The sequence below is a fragment of the Danio aesculapii genome, chromosome 24, assembly GCF_903798145.1.
Source record: "Danio aesculapii chromosome 24, fDanAes4.1, whole genome shotgun sequence".
NCBI lineage: Eukaryota > Metazoa > Chordata > Actinopteri > Cypriniformes > Danionidae > Danio > Danio aesculapii.
Window position 1 is genome coordinate 10,677,845 of NC_079458.1, and position 26,443 is coordinate 10,704,287.

The window sequence follows — 26,443 nt, forward strand, 5'->3', positions numbered from 1 at the left end:
TTGAGTGAACTATCCCTTTAAAGGCCCCAAATGAGGCCCAATTCATTTAGCTGTGATTTAGTTAGTAAAATAATGTCTCACCAGCTTTGTTTTTAGTAGTTTGGGATCTTTTGTGACCTCTGTAAGATGCATTTGGTGTTTTACAACTGTCTTTTGTTGCAAAGGGAAGAAAGTCTTTACTACTAAATTCTTATCAAGAGAACACTGATTGTTTTCAAGAGAAATTCTTTAGCTCTTATTGTTTGTTATTTTCATTACAGATACTCTTATTAATGTTTTCCCCAGTCAACCATGCAGAATTTCATTCAGACATCCTCTGTTACATTTTATTGCGTTTAAAAGGGCTACAGCATCTGATAAAGCATGTGGAGTTGTCAGATGAAACACATGGTGAAGCTCCAAACACGCAGCTGTTCTGACATTCATTTTAAGCTCAAATGCATTAAGCTATTAGAAATATTCACAAAAGGAAAGCAACGTTCATGTTTCCTTGTTTATGACACACTTTGAGTGACAGGGTGAGATACTGATCTCCTCAGTCAAACCTCCTCTAGATTAGTTGTTTTTTCTGATGTTTTCAATTCAACCTTGCCGACAAAAATAAACCCTGACATTAGAGCCCCACCCTGCATATCAAGCTCAAAACAACAAGTGGACATTTAAAACCGTTTGAAGAATACAGGAAAAATACGTAATGCTGAAATTAGAACCATTTGGGTTTGGTTTATGTTGATAAATTGTAGGTACTGGCTTAAAAATTTCCCTGAAAAGTCTAAATCAAAACATCATGCATAATAACAATAATAATAATTACACTACCTGACAACAGTCTTGTCATTGATCGTAGTTGTAAGAGCTACAAATGATAACTTGACGTCTAGTTGATCGTTTGGAAAAGTGCCAGAAGGTAGATTTTCCATTGAATCATCTGTTGAACTGCATCCCAATCATCACAAATACTGCAGAAGACCTATTGGGCATGGACCCAAGATTCTCATAGAAATCAGTCAAGTTTGGTGAAGGAAAAATCATGGTTTGGGGTTACATTCAGTATGAGGGTGTGCGAAAGATCCGCAGAGAGCCTGAGGAATCAAGACATTTGTGCTGCCTATTACATTACAAACCACAGGAGAGGGCAAATTCTTCAGCAGGATAGCACTTCTTCTCATACTTCAGCCTTCACATCAAAGTTCTTGAAACCAAAGAAGGTCAAGGTGCTCCAGGATTGGCCAGCCCAGTCATCAGACATGAACATTTTTGAGCATGTCTGGGGTAAGATGGAAGAGGAGGCATTGAAGATGAATCCAAAGAATCTTGATGAACTCTGGGAGTCCTGCAAGAATGCTTTCTTTGCCATTCCAGATGACTTTATTAATAAGTGATTTGAGTCATTGCAGAGATGTATGGATGCAGTCCTCCAAGCTCATGGGAGTCATACACATGATTAATTCATTTTCCACTGCACCATGACTTTATATTCTATACTGTACATTATTTCTCTTAAGTGATGACACTTTTATCTAAGCAAAGTCAGACCTTACTGTCCTAATTAAATAATTAAAAATCAAGTCATGATCATATTTTATTTTGGTAAAATAAGCATAATCTAGAGGCCTTTGCCTTTCATATAAGTCACTACTGGTACCAACAGATCAACTAGAAGTCAATTTATTATTTGTTGTTCCTAAAACTTGGATAGACGACAAGACTTTTGTCAGGTAGTGTATAATAATATTAATAATGATAATAATACTAACTGTATAGTATAACAGCCACAATGGCAAGTTTTAGTCAAAATGATATGTGCATTATTGTTATTGCAGCCACAGTGTTGTTTTTATTCATTGTTTCTGTTTTTTTAAATTCATTTCCATCATGTTCTACATGAATAAACACCTCCATGATAAAATATCCATTAGCAAATATTGTCATGCAGTCTTTAATTAAACAGACAATTGTAAATAGGTAGAAATTAACCAATTTATGTGTTTGTATGCTAATAATATTAATTTAAATTCATATTATATTACTTTTATTCGTGTTTTTCACTTCTAGTTCATGCATTAATACATGAATGTACTTCTCATTGCCATTCTACTGTTAAGCGTTAAATAATATTTGTATATTGACCTACAAAAGTTAACTTTGAAATGTTTTTCTGCTCTCACTGTTGTCAAACTGAAAACAAAATAGTGAAAAACACTTTAACAATTTAGAATAATGGTCCATTTATTAATGTTAGTCAATGTATATACTAACATTAAGTAGGAATAAGCTTGTAAAGCATTTATTAATCATAGTTCAGCATTTACTAATGCATTATTAACGTCCACATTTGAGCTTGTTAACATTAATACACTAAGTTAGCATGAATGAACTAACAATGAACTAACGGTATTTAACTTAAATAACAAGGTAAGCAAAGCTGAATAAATATCCTAGAAGATATATTACTAGTTGTTTGTTCGTGTTAGTACATACATTACATACATACATTATTACACGGTTCAATTGTAGAGAATCCATCACTTTCGAGTTCAATAGTTTGTCAGGTGAGCTTTTACTTTATCCAGCTGCACCCAGAAGATAGAGCGAAACAATGGATATTATAATATGCAGATCAAATGCTTCTGATTGGTCGTTAATGCGCGTCACTCACCCAGCACCGCCCCAAATCCCCGACAGAAGCTAGAAGTTTTTGCGCGAGAGCCTCTGTTGTGTAAACTCACTGTGCGCGCGGATTATTCATGCACGCGGAGCGAAAAATCAACGCAACTGTGATTTTACTGCAACTTTAGGACTTTACTTCACTCATTATCTGTTGCCCTGTTTATTGACTCCACGGCAAAACTCAAAAAGTGAAACATGACCCAGTTTAACAAGGGACCAGCCTACGGATTATCCGCGGAGGTGAAAAACAAGGTAAACCTTGAACTTTTTTCCTCTTTGTTTAGAATATTCGTACACTTAACGTTATATTGATACTATTTCGGTATATGCACGTTTAGTAGCATTACTGTACTTTTTAAAAAGTGTAAGTACGCACAAGGTTTAGTTTGGTGTTACTGTAGTTAAGTTTAACTTTTAGCCATTTTATTAAGTTTTCTTATTATGTAAACAATGCCATCGACTTTTGATTCAACTTTGATACATATACATGAGGTCAAGCCTAAATCCAAGTGGATTTGAATTAAAAAGCTCATTAATCCTAAAATAATTACATTATAATGATAATAATTGAAGGTAAAATACTTTCTCAGTATGCTTACCACCTTAAAACATGATTTTTTTATCTGTATACTACAAAAATGCTATAAATACTTATAATATTTCTAACCAAATTTGTGTCAAATTGGGCTATACATTCAAATAAAAAGATTTAACCCATCAGTTGTGGCTGTGTCCACATTGTACCCAATTTTAAATTTATTTAACTGTGTGTGTCCGTGTGCGTGTGTGTGTGTGTGATACATGAACCATTTGTTTTTACGTCATATTGTTTTTAAAGATTATTTCAGCCTAACGTTTTCATTTTTAATGTAATTGTCTTGTAAAAATCGTATTATGTTATTAAGTCGACAAATTCTCATCAAAAGTAGTAGGGGTCATTTAGGGAAACATTAATGATAATTTGTGTTCTCTTGTTCGTTTAGTAGTGTATCCTGCCTCAGAATGACCGGACAGGATGTTTTATGCAATAATCTACGTACGTAAAAGCCAATAAATCAATGTAAAGACACCCCCCCTCCTCCCATTCAGATGTTTTTAGCATGACATCATCAGTATTGAAAAGTAAATTTAGACCCAAGTAATCTTACTTCACAGCTCAACAGACAAATGAAACCGTTCTTTTGATCGAGACCGTCTATCTTTCATCCGACCCCTTCGGAAGTAAGGATTCCGTCTTGGAATTTTAAGCATTCCTATAATGTGACGGCAGTGCCGGAACAGCTGTGATGTTTATAATCCTGCTTCATTCAGAAGAGTTCAGCTACAGGCTTTGATCTGTCAAAGTGTGTGTCGAAATAATGACCTTTTTAGTCAAGTAAATGTTGCTTGTAATTGCACTCACCCTCATGTTGTTCCAAACCCGTATGACTTTATCAACACCGTGGGAGGAATAAGGGATGTTCTTGCGCATGCAATTAAAATGAATGGGGATTTAAACTGTCTTTTGGGCTTCAAAAAGATTAGGAAAATGCATTAAAAGTGGTCTATAAACATGTGTGTTAGCTGGCACATCTTCTGTAAGAATACTGTAGCTTTGTGTGACGAACAAATGGATATTTGAGGCATCATTACTTCAGTGTCTGGATCGTAAATCAAATCTGCTTAATTAGTCTGGTTCTCTTTAACAGAATGAACTGATTCATCACAAAGATCCATTTCAAAGGAATGATTCATACAGCCCTCATGAAGTACACTGAATATACACTTTTGCTGCTTGTTTAATCTACTTATTTAAAATGAGTTAAAACAACACAATTCTTAGGATATTTTGGGGGACAACTTAATTGTTTTATGTTCAGTCCACTTAAATTTGTTAATATGATTAAGTTAACTTAATTGATTTGTGTTGGGACCTTTTTTACATTGTAGGATGAAGTTTATTCCTTTTACATAAATGAAGACCCAATATCACTGATATATTAACTATGCTTGTTATTTATACAGTCCCAGTCCTTATGCTCTTTCATGAAATTTAAGAGACAAGAGAGAATGTTACTCAAATTCACTTTTTTTTTTCTGTGTAATAAAATAAATTCAGTCAAACAGGTTTGGAAAGAGATGAGCCATGAGTAAGTGATGACAGAATTTACATTTTTGAGTCTTGTGGCTAAACTTGCAAAACTGATCCTCTCCTCTTTCCAGTGAAATGCACTGTACGTAGTTCAAATAACTAGTTCCATTACACAATTTGCCCTTGTAATCCCTGACGTATTTTCCATTTTTTTGCTTTTTTTTTGAAGTTCATTTTTGAGGTTTGTTGCATTAACACTTTAACTTCCCAACCGAGGAAAAAAAAATTGGATTGCATTTCTTAACTCCTAATGCCGCTATAGTTAACACACTCAATATGTTTTTTTGTCAACACATCCCATAATTTCTAAAATATCAACATCTACCAAATGGTTGATATGTCAGTTTATGGTAAAAGTACCGGAATGAATACATATACTATGAAAAATCTGAAATATAAAGACCAATTTATTTAAAAATATAATCATAATAAAGCAATTTTGAATGCTAAATCAACTTTTTTTTCTGAGGTATGCTATAAAATATTTCAGATTCTCATTTAACATGTTTTTTTTTTTTTACAATTAAACCAAAATCAAGTGTAGTAGTGCAACAGGATTATATTTGTTTCATTTATTTTGTAAACCAACCATGCTGTGTGTGTACACCATTATTTAAAACAGTCTTTCTTTAAATGTCTTTAACAGTCATTATTTAACAGAGTCAAAATATGGTCAACCATTTATTAGAGCAGGCAGTAAACAGTTGTTGATATTGGCATGTGCTTGTTTTTATAAAATTCTAGCCAAATTGACTAGTCATTTAAAGTATATTCAGTATTTTGAAAACATTTGAATGCCCAAATTTAAATTTGAGTACGTTTTGAGCATATTTACACCAATTCAAAAGTTTGCAGTTGGTAAAATTTAATTAAAGAAGCAAGTGCTCACCAAGGCAAACCAAGTGCATTTGTGGAATTACTATTACTTTTTAAAATATCTGTTTCAATTTTGAATAAATATTTTTTCTATAATGCAAAGCTGAATATTCAGCATCATTACTCCAGTCTTTAGCATCTTTAAGAATAATCTTTCAGAAATCATGATTTCATCTTCAAGATGCATTTATTATCATCATTGTTTGAAACATTATAGAATTACTTAATATAGTTGTTATGAAAATCGTTATTTACATTTTTCAGGATTCTTTAATAGGAAGTTTTAAAAAAAGAATGTTGTTTCAGTTTTCGGAGGCCTTTGTTCATCTTCGAAACACAAATTAATATATTTTAGATGAAATCCGAGAGCTCCCTCATTCTCCATTGACAGCAGTCGTCACACGATGCTCAAAGACCAGACAAAACATTGTCAAAACATTTCAACACTTCAGTTGTTCAACTGTAATCATATAAAGCTCCAAGAACACGTTGTGCACCAAAAATGAATTAAATGGAAAAACAACTGTTCACCAATGTCTTCTCTTCCTCGTCAGGTCGTGCGTTTACTATGGGCAGTATGACATATTGCCATTACAGTTAGCAGTGCAACACGCAAATGTCGAATTGTGTGTAGTAAGCTCGCAACCTAGGCTGCGTTCCACTTGAGTTTTAGAAATGCACTTGAGAACTTCCCTTCCCTTGTTCACTCTGGAAAATCATGGCCATCATTTTAAAGTGCGTTCCACTTCATCAAGCGAATAAGGGAAGCCTACACAGACATACCCACGATCCCTCGATTTTGACAGAGGAAGTGAGTCTGCTTCCACTCCAGCACCTATTGACTTTATTCTTTACATGCGTTCGCAGCCATCAGGATCTTTTTGGCTCGAGACTGAGGATACGCACATCAATATAGCATCACTTTCGTAACACTGTATAACAGTAAGTATTTACAGTACTGTGATGGTTGGGTTTAGGGTTTGGGTGGGGGTAGAAGCTAATAAAATACAATTTATTGGGTAATTTAATAAATAACAAATAATACTCTGTACAGGGCAATGCGGTGGCACAGTGGGTAGCATGTTCGCCTCACAGCAAGAAGGTTGCTGGTTCGAGCTTCGGCTGGGTCAGTTGGCATTTCTGTGTGGGGTTTGCATGTTCTCCCCTTCTTGGTGTGGGTTTTCTCCGGGTGCGCCGGTTTCCCCCACAGTCCAAAGACATGCAGTATAGGTGATTTGGGTATGCTAAAATTTATCATAGTGTATGTGTGTGAATGAGTGTGTATGAATGTTTCGCAGTGATGGGTTGCAGCTGGAAGGGCATCTTCTGCGTAAAAAAACATATGCTGGATAAGTTGGCGGTTCATTCTGCTGTGGCGACCCCAGATTAATAAAGGGACTAAGCCAAAAAGAAAATAAATGAATACTCGGTACAACTACTGTTTTGCATTACTGTGATGGTTGGGTTTAGGGTTGATGTTAATAAATAAACTAAGAAATTAATGAAAAATTGAATAAATAATTCTCGTCAACTTCCAGCCGCAAACGTATCTGATCTAGCAACAACCTAAAACAATCGTAAAAACTAGCGTACTTCTGCATCGCAGAGAAAGGTCAATATGTCCCAGAATGCCATGCAATTTTTACGTCACAACAGTGTAGTTCCCAAGTGCTCAAGGGTTTAGGGCATTTAAATCCATTCAGATATTTCGGCAGTAGTGGACACTTGTGTTACATAATCAATGACGTACATCCGAGGGAAAGAGACAGAGGGAATTTAGCGAGTGAAGGGCATAAAAAAATTGAACTGGAAGGCAGCCCTGATCTAACATGGACGAGTCGTTTTTACAGTTATTTTGTCTCGCAAAAGTGTTCTCGGAGTCGGCAATTTAGCTTACACAAACTGAGCAAATGATTGTATGATTGTGCATGTGAGGCTTTACGTCTAGTTTGTTTTAGCAAAATAGCAGTTCAGACTTATCTTATATAAGGAATAAAGCTAAACTATACACATTTTTCAAGCAGCCATTTAATCTACAGTATTAATCTACAGCTACGAGAACATTAATAACTCTGTTTATTTCAAAGCTTTTATAGGTCATGCGCTTTTCCGAGACTTGATTGTCCCGTTCTTTGAGTTTCATCAGCTCTCGCTTGCTTCCACTGAAAGCCGAGAGCTGATTTCTGCCTTTGTTTTCTGGCAAGCTGAACTTTATAAATGTGGGAAGTCAAGGCTCACAGCGAGATTCAGAAATGCTAGCTTTCCAGTGAATGTCAATGAATCACGCCATCTTGTTAAATAGAAATACTTCTTAAAATAAAACCCACAAATGACATAATGGGAAAGAATGTTTTCCCAATCAAACCGATGACCCTCTTAAGCAGGCCTAAGACGTTGTTCGTCATGGGATTATTGCCAAAGATGATCTTCTCTTCACATTCAGTACAGTAAGGATATTGTTCAGCAGGATGATTATTTTTAAACATGTAAGAGGCGATCATTAACCACCTATTTTTATCAGAACCACTCGTGTTACATTATTTTAATCATATCAGTTGTTCTTACCATGTTGTTTTCCCCCAGGCAGTGGGTAGACTGATAATTATTCCTGTTTTCGAGTTATTGGAAATAGTTTGCAGACATATAAACATTTTTTCTAGTAACTACACTATATTTACTATTATTACTATTAATTTACTAGCATGACAGTCTAGATCCATGAGTGAAAACAGTTTCTCTTTTACTTTTGAGTTGTGAGTCCTGGGGTTGAGAATTGATTGCATGCACTTTTGTTGAAATCTGGAAACATTCAATCCTAATCTGAAAATAGTTGCATTAATAGGAGGAATTCATGGAGAAAACTAAATTTCCCTTGCTACAGGACACAAAATTCCACAAATCAAAGTGAGCAAAAGATATTTTTGTTATATATATATATATATATATATATATATATATATATATATATATATATATATATATACATATACATATACATATATATATATATATATATATATATATATATATATATATATATATATACATATACATATATATATATATATATATATATATATATATACATATACATATATATATATATACATATATACATATATATACATATATACATATATATACATATATATACATATATATATATATATATATATATATATATATATATACATATATATATATATATATATATATATATATACATATATATACATATATATATATATATATATATATATATATATATATACATATATATATATATATATATATATATATATATATATATATACATATATATATATATATATATATATATATATATATATATATATATATATATATATATATATATATATATATATATATATACATATATATGTATATATATATATATATATACATATATATATATATATAACCCACCGGTCCTACTGTACCTAAACCGCTCTGAGCTGGTATCGAACCGGTGATTGTTTGTATGTAAGTCGATTGCTCTAACAAGGAGGCTAAAGACCATGGCCCCTAGTGTCTGTTTGCTTAAGCACCTTTTGAGGTCAGATGAGTGAGGTTAACCTGCAAAGCACTTCGCTAGCTGGCCTCCGTTAACACTCATCCCCCTAAAGCTTACTCTCATCCTGGAACGAGCCCCCATGTGTAACCCACTGGTCCTACTGCACTTTATTGATTTTTTTTTCCCATATTTTGGAGAAAGTAAATTCAAAAACACGTAAGGAAGAAAAACAAAAACAAAATGATTTGAGACTTTATAGACTGGTTAGTTTTAATATACACTTTAGTTCATTGCCTCCAAGAATTTTCCACTGTCAGAACTTTGAACATGCAGGAATTTCCCCTGAAATGTTTGGCTGTGCTTCAACTGACACCTTGAATCTCTCAGGCCTGGGAAAAACGTCTTCAGACTGCAATAAATCTAAAGTCTTGCTTCTCTGCATGGAATCTCATTTTGCATCAATTTTAGTGTTCATGTCTGTTCAGTGGATTTTGGAAACATGCCAGTACTGGTCCAAATCTCAAGTCTTGGTGTCCTGGGACAAGCCAGGAGGGTCAGAACAGATAGGTCATGGTGGTTTTTGGATAAACCCAGAACAGGTTAACCATGGCTCTTTGATCTGTCGCTCTTTAATGCCACATTCCTTCTTGATCCTCAGCATATAAACACATTTGCTGCCATACTGTGACTGCTGGTGTGCAGCCGGCCGAGTGAGGGGCCGTTACATTCCCCGCTATGTGCTGATCAGCAATATTTTCCAGGATTGGTTAAGGCTCTGTGAAGTGTGGCCACGCTTGTTAACCCTGTGTTGCCATTTTAGGAAGAACAGGAAAGTGGGTTTTCCTGAGGCTATTGTCCTTAGGCCATTGTTCTGCAAGATCTTATAACAGTGTAAACACACACAAGACTTTTACTTAAAGGATCATCAACGTATATTGAAGGTTTGAAAGCCTTTTAGTCAAACGTTTTCTGTGAACTCTTTGCACTCTCTAGTTATTAACAGCTGTGTTGTTTGTGAAAACATTTTGTGATTTATTTTAATTTTTTTTGCAAAAACACCATAGTAACATTTTTGGTTCACAAATATTGTGAAAAATCAGTGAGCGTAAACGTTTTTTCAGTTTAATAACCTAACAAACCTGTGATGCCTGCAATAAAATACCTTTTGTGGAATGTAAAGATTCTATTATAGGATATTTATGGAACTGTCAGTGCTAATAAATAACCTTTATTTTTAAGAGTTTTGTCTTATGTTAAGTGGAAGTTGTTAGTTAAACATCATTATTATAGTTTATTCTTGGAGATTTGTTTATGAGAAGGTATAAATAAAGCCAAATAATTAAACCAAATAAATAGAAATCTATTGAAGAGTGGTTAGCTAATACTTCACTATCTGGCACAGGAACTATCCAGCATTTAAGTGATGACTTAAAACACCCCAACAACCAAGTAATGCCACAGCAGCCACTTATCAATACTCTAGAATTGTGCTTGTAGATATTCTCTTCAGTGTTCTACTGTAGTTACTGTATGCTATCATATCTGCTGAAATTAGCTTTTATCCAGCAATGCCCTTCCTGTGGTTTCAAATAATATGCTAATTTTTAACAAAATGTACAAATCTGTTTTTAAGTAGTTTTTTTATTAAAAGGTTTTGTTTTTCATTTGAAAACTAGCATTTTGGCAATTTAAAACTTTTTAAAACTCTTTAAAAGGGTGTGTTTTTGGAACCTTTTATCATCTTCAATAGGGCAGCACAGTATATCGAATAATTTGCATCAATGCATTTATAGTATATGCAATATCCGTATTGCAGCATATGTTTTACACAGTGGATGACCTTCCAGCTGCAACCCAGTAGTGGGAAACATCCATACACACTCATTCACACACTACGGCCAATTTAGTTTCTTCCATTCACCTATAGCACATGTCTTTGGACTGTGGGGGAAACTGGAGCACCCGGAGGAAACCCAAGCCAACACAGGAAGAACATGCAAACTCCACACGGAAATACCATCGACTTTCTTTCTGTGAGGTGACAGTGCCAACCACTGAGCCACCATGTCGCCCCAGTGCTATAAATTATGTTTATTATTTATTATGTGCCAAGCATTTGTTGCTTGCATAGATTATTTATCCAGATATCTTTATACATACCTCCCCAGTTGGTGCTATTATGCTTTTGGCTAGAGAGGTGCAAAGCTCTAGAGCAAAAATAAACTCTAAAGTTGAGACGAGAGGAAAATTAACAGCAATTAGAATCTGAATATCTATTAAAGTTTTCACTCTTACATAGTGTTTTCTCTAGGAAAATGTTATATTGCAGAAATATTATTGCAGTACTCTATGCATGATATGCAATACTGCTGTGTAGTGTTGTCAAAAGTATTGACTTTGGTACAAGTCGGTACTGAAATTTTAAAATAGTTTATTTCCAGCCAACATTTGAGCATGGTTGAGTTTGTTCTTAAACACAGCTGATTGGTAATTGTGTTCACCTGTGGCCATTGTGTTGTCAAACGTATTGTCTTCAGTACCGGTTATACTGAAATTTAAAAAAGTCTGTTTTCAGCCAACTTTTGAGCTCAGTTGAGCATGTTCTTAAATAGGGTTGCCAAAGTATCGAGTTCGGTACCAATAGGTACTGAAATTTTAAAAACGCCAATTTCCTGCTAACATTTAGGCAATATTGAGCATGTTCTTAAACACAGCTGATTTGCCATTGTGTTCGCACACTCAACAGAAATGACTGTGATTGGCCGTGAAGGTCATCGGTTCACCACTCTTCAGCACAGTTCACCAAGAGCAAACACAGATACACGGACATTGGTGCGTTTAAAAGCTGTTCTGTCTATAAGCTGACATACGAGTAATCTGCTGATGGACCAACTGATCTACGCGTATCTGTCTTTTGCTTTTTATAAATAGCGGTGAACTGATGACCTTCACGCCTAATCAGCCATTAATGTTGAGCAGTGCTTAAACATTAGCGGAAAATGATTTTTTTTTTTTATTTCAGTACCGAATTGGTACCGAACTCGTGAATGATAGTGAACTTGATACTTTTGACAACCCTATTCTTAAACATAGTTGATTGGTTATTGTGTACTCATGCCTGACATCGCATCAGCATGTTTCATTTAGGAGCTTACACAGATACATGGACAGTTTACACTAGTAGGTTCATCAATGGATCGCTTCTGTATCTGTTCACAGCAAGTAATGGACATTTTTTTTCAATTTCAGTATTGATTTGTACCAAAGTCAAAACTTTCGGCAAAATTTATTCGCAGTATTGTGCAACCCTGATCTCTATGTAAACTACATAAATGTGATTTTGTGACATCACAAGCAGGGCTCGAAATTGCGACCGTTTTGGTCACATATGCGCCTGAAATTTTATCTATGTGACTTCACAATATTTTTGGGAGCATTTGTGCGAACGCATAAAATTGTTGCCGTGCGACCGGTTTTCACTGCAAAATTTTCCCCGCATGCACGGAACATGAATGCATCCTTCATACAGAATGCATCCTTGCGCATGAAACGCCAAACGCAGCACTCAGGTATGGTTTAAAACAGTTGTCATATTGACTTGCTGCAGTAAACAAATCATGAACATCAAACGTTCAGTTGTGGTCTGAATACATTTCCTTATACTACAGGGCTCGAAATTGCAACCATTTTGGTCGCATGAGCGCCCGAAATGTAATCTATGCCCCCTCATAATATATTTGGGAGCATTTGTGTGTCTGAATATAATGGTTGTAGTGCAATCTGATTTGATTTTCTCTAAAAACTTGCATTTACACTTTGAAGAGTGGAAAGACTTCTAGTGGGTTAAAGTCCACTATGAAAATCAGTAAAGTATTTGCTGTAAAGCCTGTGATGGAGGCTTCAGGTAACAGTGTTTGCCTCTGAATCTAAACATATTAAGTGTGAGAGGTTCTATTTAATCCTTCATTTTATCGTCAGGTGTGTGTAAAATTTAACACCGCATACTCCATTGCAAAATGGCTTGTATTACCTTTTTAAATTAGGGATGCACCGATACCAATTTTTTGGAACAGATCCAAATCGGCCGATACAGATCCGATCCCGATACTGTGCCATTTTTTTCAGGTTTTTATTTTTGTTTTTTAACATAATACAGTTTCTATAGTTCTGGAACTAAACTCAAATAATATATCTTATTTAGTAAAAATAACAGACCTATAGGCCTACTGTATATGACAGACCGCTCAATCTAACTAAAACATGATGCTTGCTATAAACTTTAGGCTAAATTAATTGAACATTCATTATGACATTGATCTGTTGTGGTTCAGCTTATGTTTCCTTTTTTAATATTAAGATTTTTCTTAGAACTCTGTAATAGGCTACCACTCATGACCCTAATCATTGGTAAAATAACCAGCCTTTTAGCAAAGCCAGATATTTTCCTGCAGGTTTGAAGCAGACTAAACTAAACCGTCTGAATCCAGTTTTACTTAATAAGCATTTCCTCGCCATGAGTGAGATGGAGAAACTGAAAAATTGTCTAAAAAAAATAATTTTTTGTCTGAAAAATTTTCTTTTTGCAACAAATTTTGTTTATGTATAATTTGTTGGTTATTTTAATGTATTTTTTATTGGTCAGAATGTTTGAGGTGAAGTTCAAAACAAGTTCCTCTTATATGCTTCAGTTCTCAAACTGACACACTGGTCTGTTAAATAAAATATTAATATAAATAAAATGACAGTGAAATGTCCAGTTTCAGAGTAGCCTATATTAGGCGAAATAATTTTCTGTTCATGACTATCCATATTGCGCCCGTCAGTTTCACTTTTATTTATTTAATACTTTGACCACAATGAGCAGGGCTTTACAAAGTATAAGCAGCACTTAAAGTATTCCCCTCGGGAAAATAAACTCAGTCGGAAGGATGAGAGAACAGAAACTTATTGTGAGAATAATTTTACTGAGTGGTGCACGTCTCGTCTGCGCGGCCGTTTGCATGAATGAAGCGCTTGATGCACTGAGACACAGCCCTCCTGTATCTGCGGACACTGTCAAAACAGCATCCCAAAGGGGAGAAATCAGTGCGTTGAGGATCTGTCAAATGTATTATTGAGCCTTTTCTAATGTAAAGTTTCAGGTAGGCCTACTTTGTGTGTGAAGAGCAGGTAATATCCCTCTCTACTCCAGTGTTGTGAACGCGATCTGCTGACAGACACAGCGCAACATGATTTAGAATCAGCAATGAACTCCTTGTGGCAGGTCAATATGAACCCATTTGATGCAAAACTAAATGCATTTCTCCACTGATTACTTATAATTACAGGAACAAATAGTCTTGGAGAAAGTTTTTTGAGTTGTCACGAACACGACACGCAGTGTTTCCCAGAGATGGGTTGCAGCTGGAAGGGCATTCGCTGCGCAAAACATATGCAGGATAAGTTGGCGGTTCATTCCGCTGTGGCGACCCTAGATTAATAAAGGGACTAAGCCAAAAAGAAAATGAATGAATGAATAAAACGACACACAGTTTGAATTGTGAATGAATGGAGAATGATTGACAGGCGCAGCGCTGGAAAACGCTGAACTGAACATGAATTAAAGCACGTGACTATTGATCTGTACTTCACATTAAACTATAGAATGGCTTCAGAATATTTGGGATATAAAAAGGCTACATGACAACTTTCTAGTGCTTTATAATAGGCTACTTTCATGGCTTTGTTGGCTTATAAAACACACAGAATATAGCGCACCTGCAAGATCGGATTTGGATCGGTACCAGCTGGTCGATACCCGATCCAGCAAAAATACGCGGTATCGAACCGATATCCGATCCAAGTATCGGGATCGGTGGATCCCTATTTTAAAATAAACTAATAACTTATTGCAGCTCATAAAAAAGACCGTATTGCTATTAAGATGACATATGCAAATAATAAGCTAGATGTCAATATCATCTGTGCAAACACTACCTAAAAGAACAGCAAGTTATTATTATTAACTCAGTTAATCTCAATTATGTCAAGCAGTGCGTGTAGAGCCGGTGGGCACATGCAGATTTTTTTTGTTTGTTAGTTTTGATTAGTGTTGATTTCAAATGCAGTAAATCTGTCAAAATAAAACTTCTATTATATTATAGTAATGGTGCTCATAATTTTTGGTGGGTGCGCCTAAATTTTGGCTGGTGTGCCTACATTTTTTGAAGTTGGGAGCACTAGTGCTACCAAGCAAAAATGTTAATTTCGAACCCTGACAAGTGAACATATGGAGACTTTTTGTCTATAGTATTGCATGAGTCTTTTAGTGTGGAGGAGGATTGTTTTCACAAAAGTGTTGTATGTCCACTAAACTTTAAAAGAATACAGAGGAAAAACCTTTCTAATTCTAATATACAACATTATCATGTAGACGTTTCTTGTGTGTTTAAACAGTTCCTTTCAGATAAAAAAATAGATTTCACATGTATAGAAAAGCAAATCTTTCCTTGTTGTCTGCTTCGCAGGGTTTTTCCAGAGCGTATGGTTAAACATTGCCTAATACTGGCTGGACTAGTTGTCCACATGTGATAAAGTAGGCACGCTTGATTTCAGCACAATACTCAACATTAGTCACAGAAGATGTAAGAATGCATGTTGGTTTTAGCCAAGTAAACTTTGCATTGTGTAACCACATTAAAATGATTAACCATTATATAATCATATCTTACTAATAGAAGCTCTGCTTGTCTTTTTTAAGCATCAGATTGCAAATTTATCTGGTTGCTAATCTCTATATTTCACTGTTTGCATGGGTTTTTAGCTTATACCCAAGGTGAAAAGGTCACCCCTCCTCCACTGTCATCACTGTTTTATCGATCTCAGAGGGACTGTTTGTGGAATTGATCATGTCGCGTTGAGAGGCCTTTCACTCCCTGACCTTATTTTAGTCCGATGTTTGCTGGGTTTCTGTGCTGTCATCAGTGTGCTCTGAGAATTATGAGTGGGGGAGGACTCCAGCGGGATCAGCCCACAACTTTCCAGAATGTTCTTCTCCTGCAAATGCCTCTAACATCTCCATCAGGGTCACTTTTCCACATTTTTTTTTTCTTTCTTTTTTTCTTCTCTATCACTGGCTGGTTTCCCAGTGGACTGGAAGGAAAGACAAGACAGACACATGGTTCTCCGATCTTTCCTCACTGTCTCCATGGAGCCCTTCTGTGCTTCCCCCTCCTTTTATCAGTCTTCATTTTCCGATTTGTGTCTAATATAAATCACCCCAGTCAATGGCTTATTATATCAGCGATATATAACGTTCTTTGTCTCCCGCTGCATCCAAAACCATCCACTGCTCTTTTGAACTTTTTGGAACATGCAAAAAGTTCTGCACTTTGTCAGAGATGAGAGACCGTGTACGGTTTAGTGTATCGTCTGTCATTATAGGAGAAAAGTCATCTCGGCTGACCTCAAATTGCACAAGGGAACGGCCACAACACCCCACACACCATTTTTTCCTAGTGGTCTCACATTTTGACTGCTGGGTTTTAGCGTGGGAGGATTTCTGATTGATCTTCAGCTCACTCAGAGGCCTTCTATGGAAGTTTATGAGCCCCGGCTATATCTTAAACCCTTTGGGAGAAATAAAAATAGCCAAGCATGAGACCATTGTTGGCATAAATTATGTGGATAATCATGGCAAAGATAATTTGGTTGATACTGAATACTGAAGTCACTTTAGTATCTCTGCAAATCTGACCACAAGTTGATTTGTTTTTTCTTTGTTTTACTCCATTTAATTTGAAAATAGGCTCTGTGTACCATTTTTGAATCCATTCAGACAATCTCCAGGTCTGGTGGGAGCACTTTTTAACTTAGTTGTATATAATTTGAATGCAAATAGACCATTAGCATATCTCTAAAAATGAACAGAGTTTCAATTTTTTTTTCTGTTTTAAGCTTGACTCTTTTTTTTTTTTTTTTTTTTTTGTTACATGGTGTACTATGGTCTTCCGCCAGACCTAGAGCTCGGCTAAATTGATTAAAAAATGGTAAAAATTAACTGTTTAGCCCTATGGAAAGTTGTAAAATGAGCCTATTTTTCAAAAAGTGAAGTGTTCGTGTAATATATACTGTGATTCTTAGTATTATATTCTCATACAACAGTATTGAAATAATAACAGAAAGAATACTTTAGATTTTTTAATGATAAATGGGCCAAAAAACATGCTAAACCATTCTGTTGCAACCATTCTGTTGTTTTTGGTATGATACTGTTACTGATATGATACTAAGACAGTTTACTTTGTATTAAGTATTTGTATTTGAATTAAGATACCTTTTTCTCAATCAGAATTATGCTTAATACAGACATCTAAAGCATTTTGGGCCTTCAAAATAACACCAATTTTTCCACCTATGCTCTAAAAAAAGCTTATTTTTAGCCAAATTTGGATAAATGTGGAGAAATTGAGATTTTAAAATAAAAAAGTATGATACATGGCTAAAAACATACTACACTATTCTTTTGCAACTGTATCTTGTTTATATGATACTCTTACTGATATGATACAGTTTAACTTGGTATTAGGATACCTTTTTTCTCAATCTGAATGATGCTTTATACAGGCATAAACCACATCTAAAGCATTTTGGGCCCACAAAATAAAAGCTATTTTCCACCTACGCTCTTAAAAGAAAGCCTTTTTTTAGGCAAATTTGGATAAAATGTGGACAAACCAAGCAAACTTACTAGGCCATCCTTTTTGCAACTGTTTCTTGTCGATATGATACTGTTACTGATATGATACAGTTTAACTTGGTATTAGGATACCTTTTTTTATCAATCTGAATGATGCTTAATTCAGGCATAAACCACATCTAAAGCATTTTGGACCCACAAAATAAAAACTATTTTCACCTATGCTCTAAAAAAATCTTAATTTTAGCCAAATTTGGATAAAATGTGGACAAACCGAGCATTTACAATAAAATAAGTATGATACATGGCCAAAAAAAACATACTAAACCATTCTGTTAAAACTGTTTTTTGTTGATATGATACTGTTACTGATATGATACAGTTTAATTTGGTATTAAGATATGTTTTTCTCAATCTGAATGATGCTTAATACAGGCATAAACCACATCTAAAGCATTTTGGGTCTGCTTTCGTAGTGTATAGACCCACAAAATACTACCTATTTTCCACTTACACTCTACAAAAGCTTATTTTTAGTGAAATTTGGATAAAATAAGGACAAACCGAGCATTTTTAAATTAATTTACAATCTACTCACTAAACACATAATCATTATGTGGCATGTTGTGAGAAATTACACCAAATCAAAGCCAGGTTATGAATAAAAATAGAGTTGCCGTCCACATAGATCCATTAATTCAATAGTACATCTGGGTCACACTGTGCTCACATTAAAGTGGTAAATGACAAAATAAGAACAAAGGGTGTCTGAAATTGAGTTGGATAGATGCATTTTAATGCACGTTAGCTACAGGTGGGAATGGGAATGCATCTCAGCTGACCACTAAACATGCATGATAATAACAAGCGGGAAACAAAGTGTCTTCGAAGGTTTAGAGCTCTGTTTGTGCTGTAAATATAGTTTGAGATAGCCAACAGGTCATGACAAAAGACTCTTATCATGTTTTGGCTGGAAAGAAAGACATCTCCAGAAGCCTCTGTCCACCGCCTATACCAAAAATATCTTCTCCTCCACCCTGTTTCCCTGTATATCTCTTTGTCCCGCTCTCTGTTGATCTGTATTGATGGCCACATTTAGCTTTGTCTATGTACAGTCTGACCCTGAAGATTGAACTTGAAAAAGAGCCTCTGTGATAAAAGCCATTTCCTTGATGTTTTTATTAGTAGCTGTTCTAAATGTGTTGCTTACGGTGTTTGTTGAAATTCGTTATGCTGATTTACACAAATGTTTTCGAAAGGGTATACTTGAAGATGAAGTAATCATGGGTGCTTACTAAAAAATAAAAACATCCTTTGAGAGTCTGCATGAATTAGAAGTGCTTGTACTGTTGATACTTAATGTGAATAAATCATTGACTCTAAATCTTAGTCTTACTGTACCCTAGTTGAGGTATACTATTACTTTTTAAAGACATATGTAATCGCCTACAACAGAAGCCATCATTTTGACTTAAGTAATAATAATACCTAGATAATATGTATACATACACTACCTGACAAAAGTCTTGTTGTCTATCCAAGTTTTAGGAACAACAAATAATAACTTATATTCCAGTTGATCATTTGGTATCAGAAGTGGCTAATATGTAAGGCAAAGGCCTCTAAATTACGCTTATTTTACCAAAATAAAATATGATTGATTTTTAATTATTTAATTAGGACAGGTAGGTCTGTCTTTGCTTAGACAAAAGTCTTGTAAACAGAACGTCTCTAAACAGAAATAATGTACAGTCTAGAATATAAAGTCATGGTGCAGTGGAAAAAGAATTAATATTGTGTATGACTCCCATGAGCTTGGAGGACTACATCCAATCATGTCTGCAATGACTCAAATAACTTATGAATAAAGTCATCTGGAATGGCAAAGAAAGCGTTCTTGCAGGACTACCAGCGTTCATCAAGATCGTCTGGATTCATCTTCAATGCCTCCTCCTTCATCTCACCCCAGATGTGCTCAATAATGTTCATATCTGGTGTTTGGGCTGGCCAATCTTGGAGCACCTTGATCTTCTTTGCTTTCTGGAACTTTGATGTGGAGGCTGAAGTATGAGAAGGAGCGCTATCCTGCTGAAGAATTTCCCCTCTCCTGTGGTTTGTAATGTAATGGGGCAGCACAAATGTCTTGATACCTCAGGCTGTTGATATTGCCATCCACTCTGCAGATCTCTGACATACCCCTATACTGAATATAACCCCAAACCATGATTTTTCCTTCACCAAACTTGACTGATTTCTATGAGAATCTTGGGTCCATGTGGGTTCCAATAGGTCTTGTGCAGTATTTGTGATGATTGGGATGCAGTTCAACAGATGATTCATCAGAAAAAAAATCTACCACCTTCCACTTTTCCAAATGATCAACTAGATGTCAAGTTATTATTTGTTGCTCTTACAACTGCGATCGACGACAAGACTCTTGTCAGGTAGTGTAGGTGCATTTTATTGAGAATTTAAACCTTGGTGGTTTTTGCACCCAGAGGCTGCACGATGTTGTGGTATCTTCAAAAATTAATTGATTTTTTGAATCTATGTTTACATATCTATAACAAAAAACACTTCTGCAAATGATGTTGAATTGTGGCACCAACTTCTGCACAAGAAAGCAACTCTCGTCTTTTGTTCTGATTGGGTTTGTTCTGTTGTTAGTCACAGATTTCATTTCTTTGCAGATTACTCTTTGTCAGCAGGTCAACTGTGCTATTTACAGTCAGAAAAGTCCTGAGAAAGAGCGAAACGGCCAGAATAGATTCATGCTGAGACTCTTTGTTGGGATTTTATGCTCCATTGCTGGCAGAATCGCATGTTTGGCATTGCGTCACATGATTTACAGGCAAACAACTCTATTCACAAACAAAGAAAGCCAGAAATGAGCTTTTACAAGCAGTCTGATTGAATTAAGCTGCATTTGATGATTTTCCATTCGCTCTAAGGCAACAGGCAAAGAAGATCCTGTTTCTTGTGTTGACGTCAAAGACGTCCTGTAAGAAGATCAGCAAAGTATATTGGCATTGCAATAGTTTAAATAATCATGCATGCAGACACATATCTGTAGAATCTAAAGGAAGATTATCACAGGTAATGATGATCTTGCAGAGCCGGTTTGACTAATGCTGTTGGGTGACTTGTTGATTGACTTATTTCTTTTCACAGATTGCACAGAAATATGACCTACAGAAGGAAGAGGAACTTCGTTTCTGGATTGAGGAGGTAACCGGAATGCCGATTGGAGACCACTTCCAAAAAGGGCTCAAGGATGGCGTTATACTGTGCGAGTGAGTTGGTCAACATTTTACAAACAATTTGGCCCTGTGGGCAAGGTTTCTCTGCTGGAATCAAAAAGTTGAACATGATATAAGCTAGTTTGCTGGTCTCCCTTTTCCAATTTGTCATTTTCTATGCCTCATTTCCACTGAGGGGTACGGTACAATTTAGTAAAGTACAGTATGATTTGGTACGGATCATACTAATCAGGCTTGCTTATCCACTGCCAGCAGTAACTTGGTACTTGGCATGGTGTACGCCACAAAATTGTGGTCAATGTCATTCTTGTTAAAAAAAAAAAGCCCATACAGGCTATTGACATTTTTGTGTTTTGTACACAAGTTTGTTATTTCAAATGTAGACTTGTTGCGATCGCACCTCACACTTTCCAAATGTTTTTTAAACGTAACGTGTTATTGGCCATGCAAACAACAATGGAGGACATACAGCACAAACTATTCTTGTGGTTGTTTGTTACAAGAAGATGACAAGCTTTGTTTTAATTTGTTCATTGCTGCCCGCTGTTTTATATACAGTGTTGTGTTTCAGTGGTGTATTTAAAAATGCCACTTCCTGTGTTGTCATTCTCCTGGCTTGTTGTGCAATCAAGTGACAATTCTCTGTAAACCAATTACCATTCAGCAGTGAGTCAAGCTCCACCCTTTGTTATCATACTGTACGTATGCATACATGCTAGGTACGTGTACACTTAAGAGTCTCAAAAAAAGCAGCACGGTACTTATTACAGAGGAAATGGAAATAAATGTGTACCATACTGTACTGTACCGAACTTTATCACTCAGTGGTGATGCTCAATCATTCATTACTATGGTTTTGTTCAATTGGGAGACCGCCGCCAACCAAGTAGGACATGTTCCTGGATTAACATCAGTGTTGATCCTGGAACAACATTCCAATCAGCCAATCAGAATTAAGGGACACGTTTACAGTTTAGGCTTACAGTTAGGTTTATGCACTTATACATGATTGTTATCCAACTATTATTCCCCTTGGATTTTGTGCATAATTTACAGTTATGGTTGGGGTTAAGGGTAAGGATTAGGTATGAACCACATTTTCAAACAAAAATGACATTCCAGGATCAACATAGATGTTAATCCAGGATTGCCTCATACTTGGCAAAATCATGACGCAATGGAGACTACTTGTCTGAACCGCTAAACTAGTTAAAGATTTGACTTGACAGACTAGGAGACTATCAGAACATTAAGAGTTTCAGCTTAACCTAATGACACTTTCTCAACTAATAAACCAGTGCAGGACTATCAGTCTTGTTGACCAGTGGCATAATATGTGTCCAATTCCATTTAGTGATGCTAGTAGCAGGGAAATGACCTATTCCAGCAGAGAAGATGCTTATTTATGCGGTTCTTATGGAAAGGAAATGAACTGAAATGATTTCCTGTTTTTATTTGTATTTTTTTCCAGATTGATAAACAAGCTTCAGCCTGTATCGATAAAGAAAATAAACCATTCACAGTTAAACTGGCACAAGGTATATTTCTACCAAGGTTTTTGTATTCATCTGCATGTGCTTTTCTTACAAAGTGACTTCCTATACAGCATAGAAATATCACTGGCAAATGCTAGGACAAGCGGCTGAGAAAACACGAAGCACAAAGCAAAAGCTCCTAACAACTCCTAACAGTTGCTATAGTATATACATGTGTTAGAAGTCTTTATGTGCTGTAAGAATAAATGGTCCCATTCATGCACTGACTTTTCAACCTATCCACCTACAACTAACTCTTTCTTTGAAAAAGAAGTAACCAATGATGTTGCAATTGTTCCCTCAGTTAGAGAACCTTGGGAATTTCATCAAAGCCATTCTAGCCTACGGGCTGAAGCCCAATGACATCTTTGAAGCCAATGACCTCTTCGAAAACGGGAACATGACACAAGTTCAGACCACACTTCTCGCTTTGGCCAGTATGGTATGTCTATGAGTCCTTGAATCCCACTAAGACTCTTATGTTGAACTTATATCATAGACCTTTTTGCAACAAGTATTTCTTTTTTTTTTTAAAGGCAAAGACCAAAGGCATGGAAACAAACATTGACATCGGTGTTAAATACGCAGACAAGCAGCAAAGAAATTTTGATGATGAGAAAATGAAGGCTGGCCAGTGTGTCATCGGACTTCAGGTTATAAACACTTTCCTGAAACACCCTTAATGTTTCATCGTTTTTAAAGGAAGTCTGGCCATAATGCTATCTTATTTGTGTTTTGATGGGGCTAAAAGGGAATACACATTACGAATGAGTTGATGATTGTATCCAATGTTACTTGAATGACCTCAGTGTAAGTGATTAGTTTGTGACTTTGTTTGTGAACAAATCCGCAGTATAATTAAGCGAATGAAAGACCAATCCTACAGATGCGAAGTAAAGTTCATCCACTCTTCTGTAAAAATTGGCATCAGACAGAAGGAAATGCAAAGGCTTTGTTTTTTCCACATCTCTGCATCGCACTGGCATTGATTGTTGGTTCTAGATTGGTTATAGTTTAGGGCTTGTACAATAACTGACTTATTTGTGGCAAGGCTTAGGGTTGTTGAGTCATTGAGTAGCTTTCTAACCTGAGGTTATTCTAGATCATAGATCCGTTTCTGGAGGGCCGCAGCTCTGCACAGTTTTGCTCCAACCCTAATCAAACACAGCTGATCCAACTAATCAAGGTGTTTAAAAGAGTCATGACCACCTTCATTAGTTGTATCAGCTGTAATTGATCAAATTTGGAGGAAAACTGTGCAGAGCTGCGGCCCTCCAGGAATTGAGTGTGAGACTTGTTTTCTAGATCAATGGTCTCAAACTCAATTTCTTGTGGGCCACAGCTCTGCACAGTTTAGCTCCAACCACCACTAATGCCGCAGTCATACTAGAGTTTAAGCTAGCGAAATTCTGTGGCACGGCGCTGTGAAAAGGGGCGGGATTAAACAAGATGATTAGACATGAAAAAAGCAAGCGACTGGTCCATATTTAAAATTTCTGTCCAGAGAGGTCATGTTTTGATCCTCGATTGGTCTCACGCAGTCAAGTGATGCGATTTCGCAGGTCATAGTTCACCAAGCTTGAACTTTGCAATGCAGCGAACTGCAAAACTTGTCGCACAAGCTTGCGTTTCTGGTCTGATGCATTCGCGTGCGTATAAATGGGAGTCTATGGGGAGAAAAGTCCAGAGTGGCTGCAGCTTTACTCACACCTGCTTAATAGTCTGTAGTAGTTTTGAACACCTTGATTAGTTGGATCAGCTGTGTTTGATTAGCTTTGGAGCAAAAATTGTTTGCAGCCCTCCAGGAATCAAGTTTGAGACCTATGTTCTAGATGAAAACAAAAGCTAAATCCTACCCTTACCCTTATATGTTTTCCCTTCTCACTCCATCTCTAAGCCAATGATCTAATGCTGCTGTCGGACTTAGAAGTCATGGTCTTCAAAGTAGTCTTCAGAGTAGTTCTTTGAACAAAGTCTTTCTGATTTCAGATGGGAACCAACAAATGCGCAAGTCAGGCTGGAATGACGGCCTACGGGACCAGGAGACATCTTTACGACCCTAAAACACAAACAGAGAAACCCTATGACCAGACCACCATCAGCCTGCAAATGGGCACCAACAAAGGTGCAAGCCAGGTAAATCCTAAAATGCACTTTTATCAACATTATTTAGCATAAAATGACCTTTTACCTCATTAATCTTCTGTCATTCTCTCTCTCTCTCTCCAGGCTGGTATGTCTGCTCCAGGCACCAGAAGGGACATCTATGACCAGAAGGCAGCTCTGCAACCAATGGACAACTCCACCATTTCATTGCAAATGGGAACCAATAAGGTGGCCTCTCAGAAAGGCATGAGCGTGTACGGGCTGGGACGGCAGGTTTACGACCCCAAGTATTGCGCCACTCCAACAGAGCCTATGATCCATGCCAATGGCAGCCAGGGAACAGGCACGAATGGCTCAGAAATCAGTGATAGTGACTATCAGGCGGAATACCAGGAGGAGGAGTACCAGGGCGAATACCATGATGAATACAGAGGGCACTATAACGACCAGGGCATCGACTACTAGAGAACGCTGCTGCGCTGATAGTCAAAGCAGTATTAACACAATGTATATCAACAGAGCAAGTCTTTTGCTATGCCTTTTGCTTCTCACATTTACCCTTCCTCTCCCAGCGCATGTGATTGGGTAAAACGATTGTGAGCGGTAAGATTTCTCAAATTTGTCTAACCATGCGGTCACATTCACTGTTGCTCGGTGAAAATTCTAAGGCAAAATCCATTCATTCCAATAGCAATCAGCACAATTGGGAGTTGTTGACTTGAAATCTAAAAAAATCTGCTTGGTTTTGAGTATTTTTGCTACGCTAATGACAATGGACCATTTATTGCCATTGAAATTTTGCTGAAATATTGCTCATGTGACCCGCATGTTGACAATATTAAATTAAATTTTTAAAAATGTTTTTATGAAGTATGGATGGAGAACTGTAAAAAGAATTGTCTAGTTTTGCAATGCGATTCTTCTTTTTATGCCCTACTCTTGTTTATTTTGCCCTTGCATCTTGGAGCGAGTCGTTCTTGCTAGTTTTAACGCTAATTCTCCTTTTGAAATCTTGCTCCGCACCAACGCATGACAGACTGAAAGCCTTCTGAAGACATTCCTTCCTAAATCATTCCACTTGAAGTCATTCCATTTTAGAATTCCAAATGTCTGGAAATGTTACAAGCTACAACTGTTACCATTTTAAAAGATTAACTGACTGGACGACCAAAAACATTCCGCTATTGCTTCATTTTTATTTTGTGCCATAATATTCGGAAAAAAAAAGATTCCCATTGTATTTATTGCCCTGCTTTTCATTATAAACCTTCTGTCATATGGGTCTTTTATGAATAAATTTTATCTTATAAAGTATTGAATGTCTTCAATACTTGGTTCTCTGCACATTTTTGTCCTAAAATCTTAACATTTTCAATTCTTGGTTGTCTATTATACGTTTAATAGTTTTATCAGGATTAAATAACACACTTTTTTTCTTTCACCTAATAGTCCGAGTGGTTCTTGTAGTTGCCCAGTAATACTGAGGTGTGGTTTCAGCAATGGCCCGATTTTGTTGTTTGGTTCTTTGCTCTTGTATCTTTTATGAGGGTGAATTGAAGTGGCACCGGGCCTCAGATGTGCACAGACTCTGCCCAAGTATCACAGCGCAACCATAAATCTTGTGTTTTTGAGGCTACCCTCAGAGGCGTTTGG

The 26,443-nt window shown here is 36.3% G+C and overlaps 1 protein-coding gene across 1 annotated transcript; it reads left to right on the forward strand.

The window, feature by feature from the left end:
* The first annotated feature begins 2,701 nt into the window (after positions 1 to 2,701).
* On the forward strand, positions 2,702 to 26,104 carry cnn3a (calponin 3, acidic a). Its single transcript, XM_056450789.1, has 7 exons — positions 2,702 to 2,922; positions 21,061 to 21,182; positions 22,621 to 22,687; positions 22,989 to 23,126; positions 23,221 to 23,337; positions 24,674 to 24,820; positions 24,914 to 26,104. The coding sequence occupies exons 1-7, from the start codon at positions 2,866 to 2,868 to the stop codon at positions 25,253 to 25,255; spliced, it is 990 nt and encodes a 329-aa protein (XP_056306764.1). The 5' UTR covers positions 2,702 to 2,865; the 3' UTR covers positions 25,256 to 26,104.
* Positions 26,105 to 26,443: the final 339 nt, after the last annotated feature.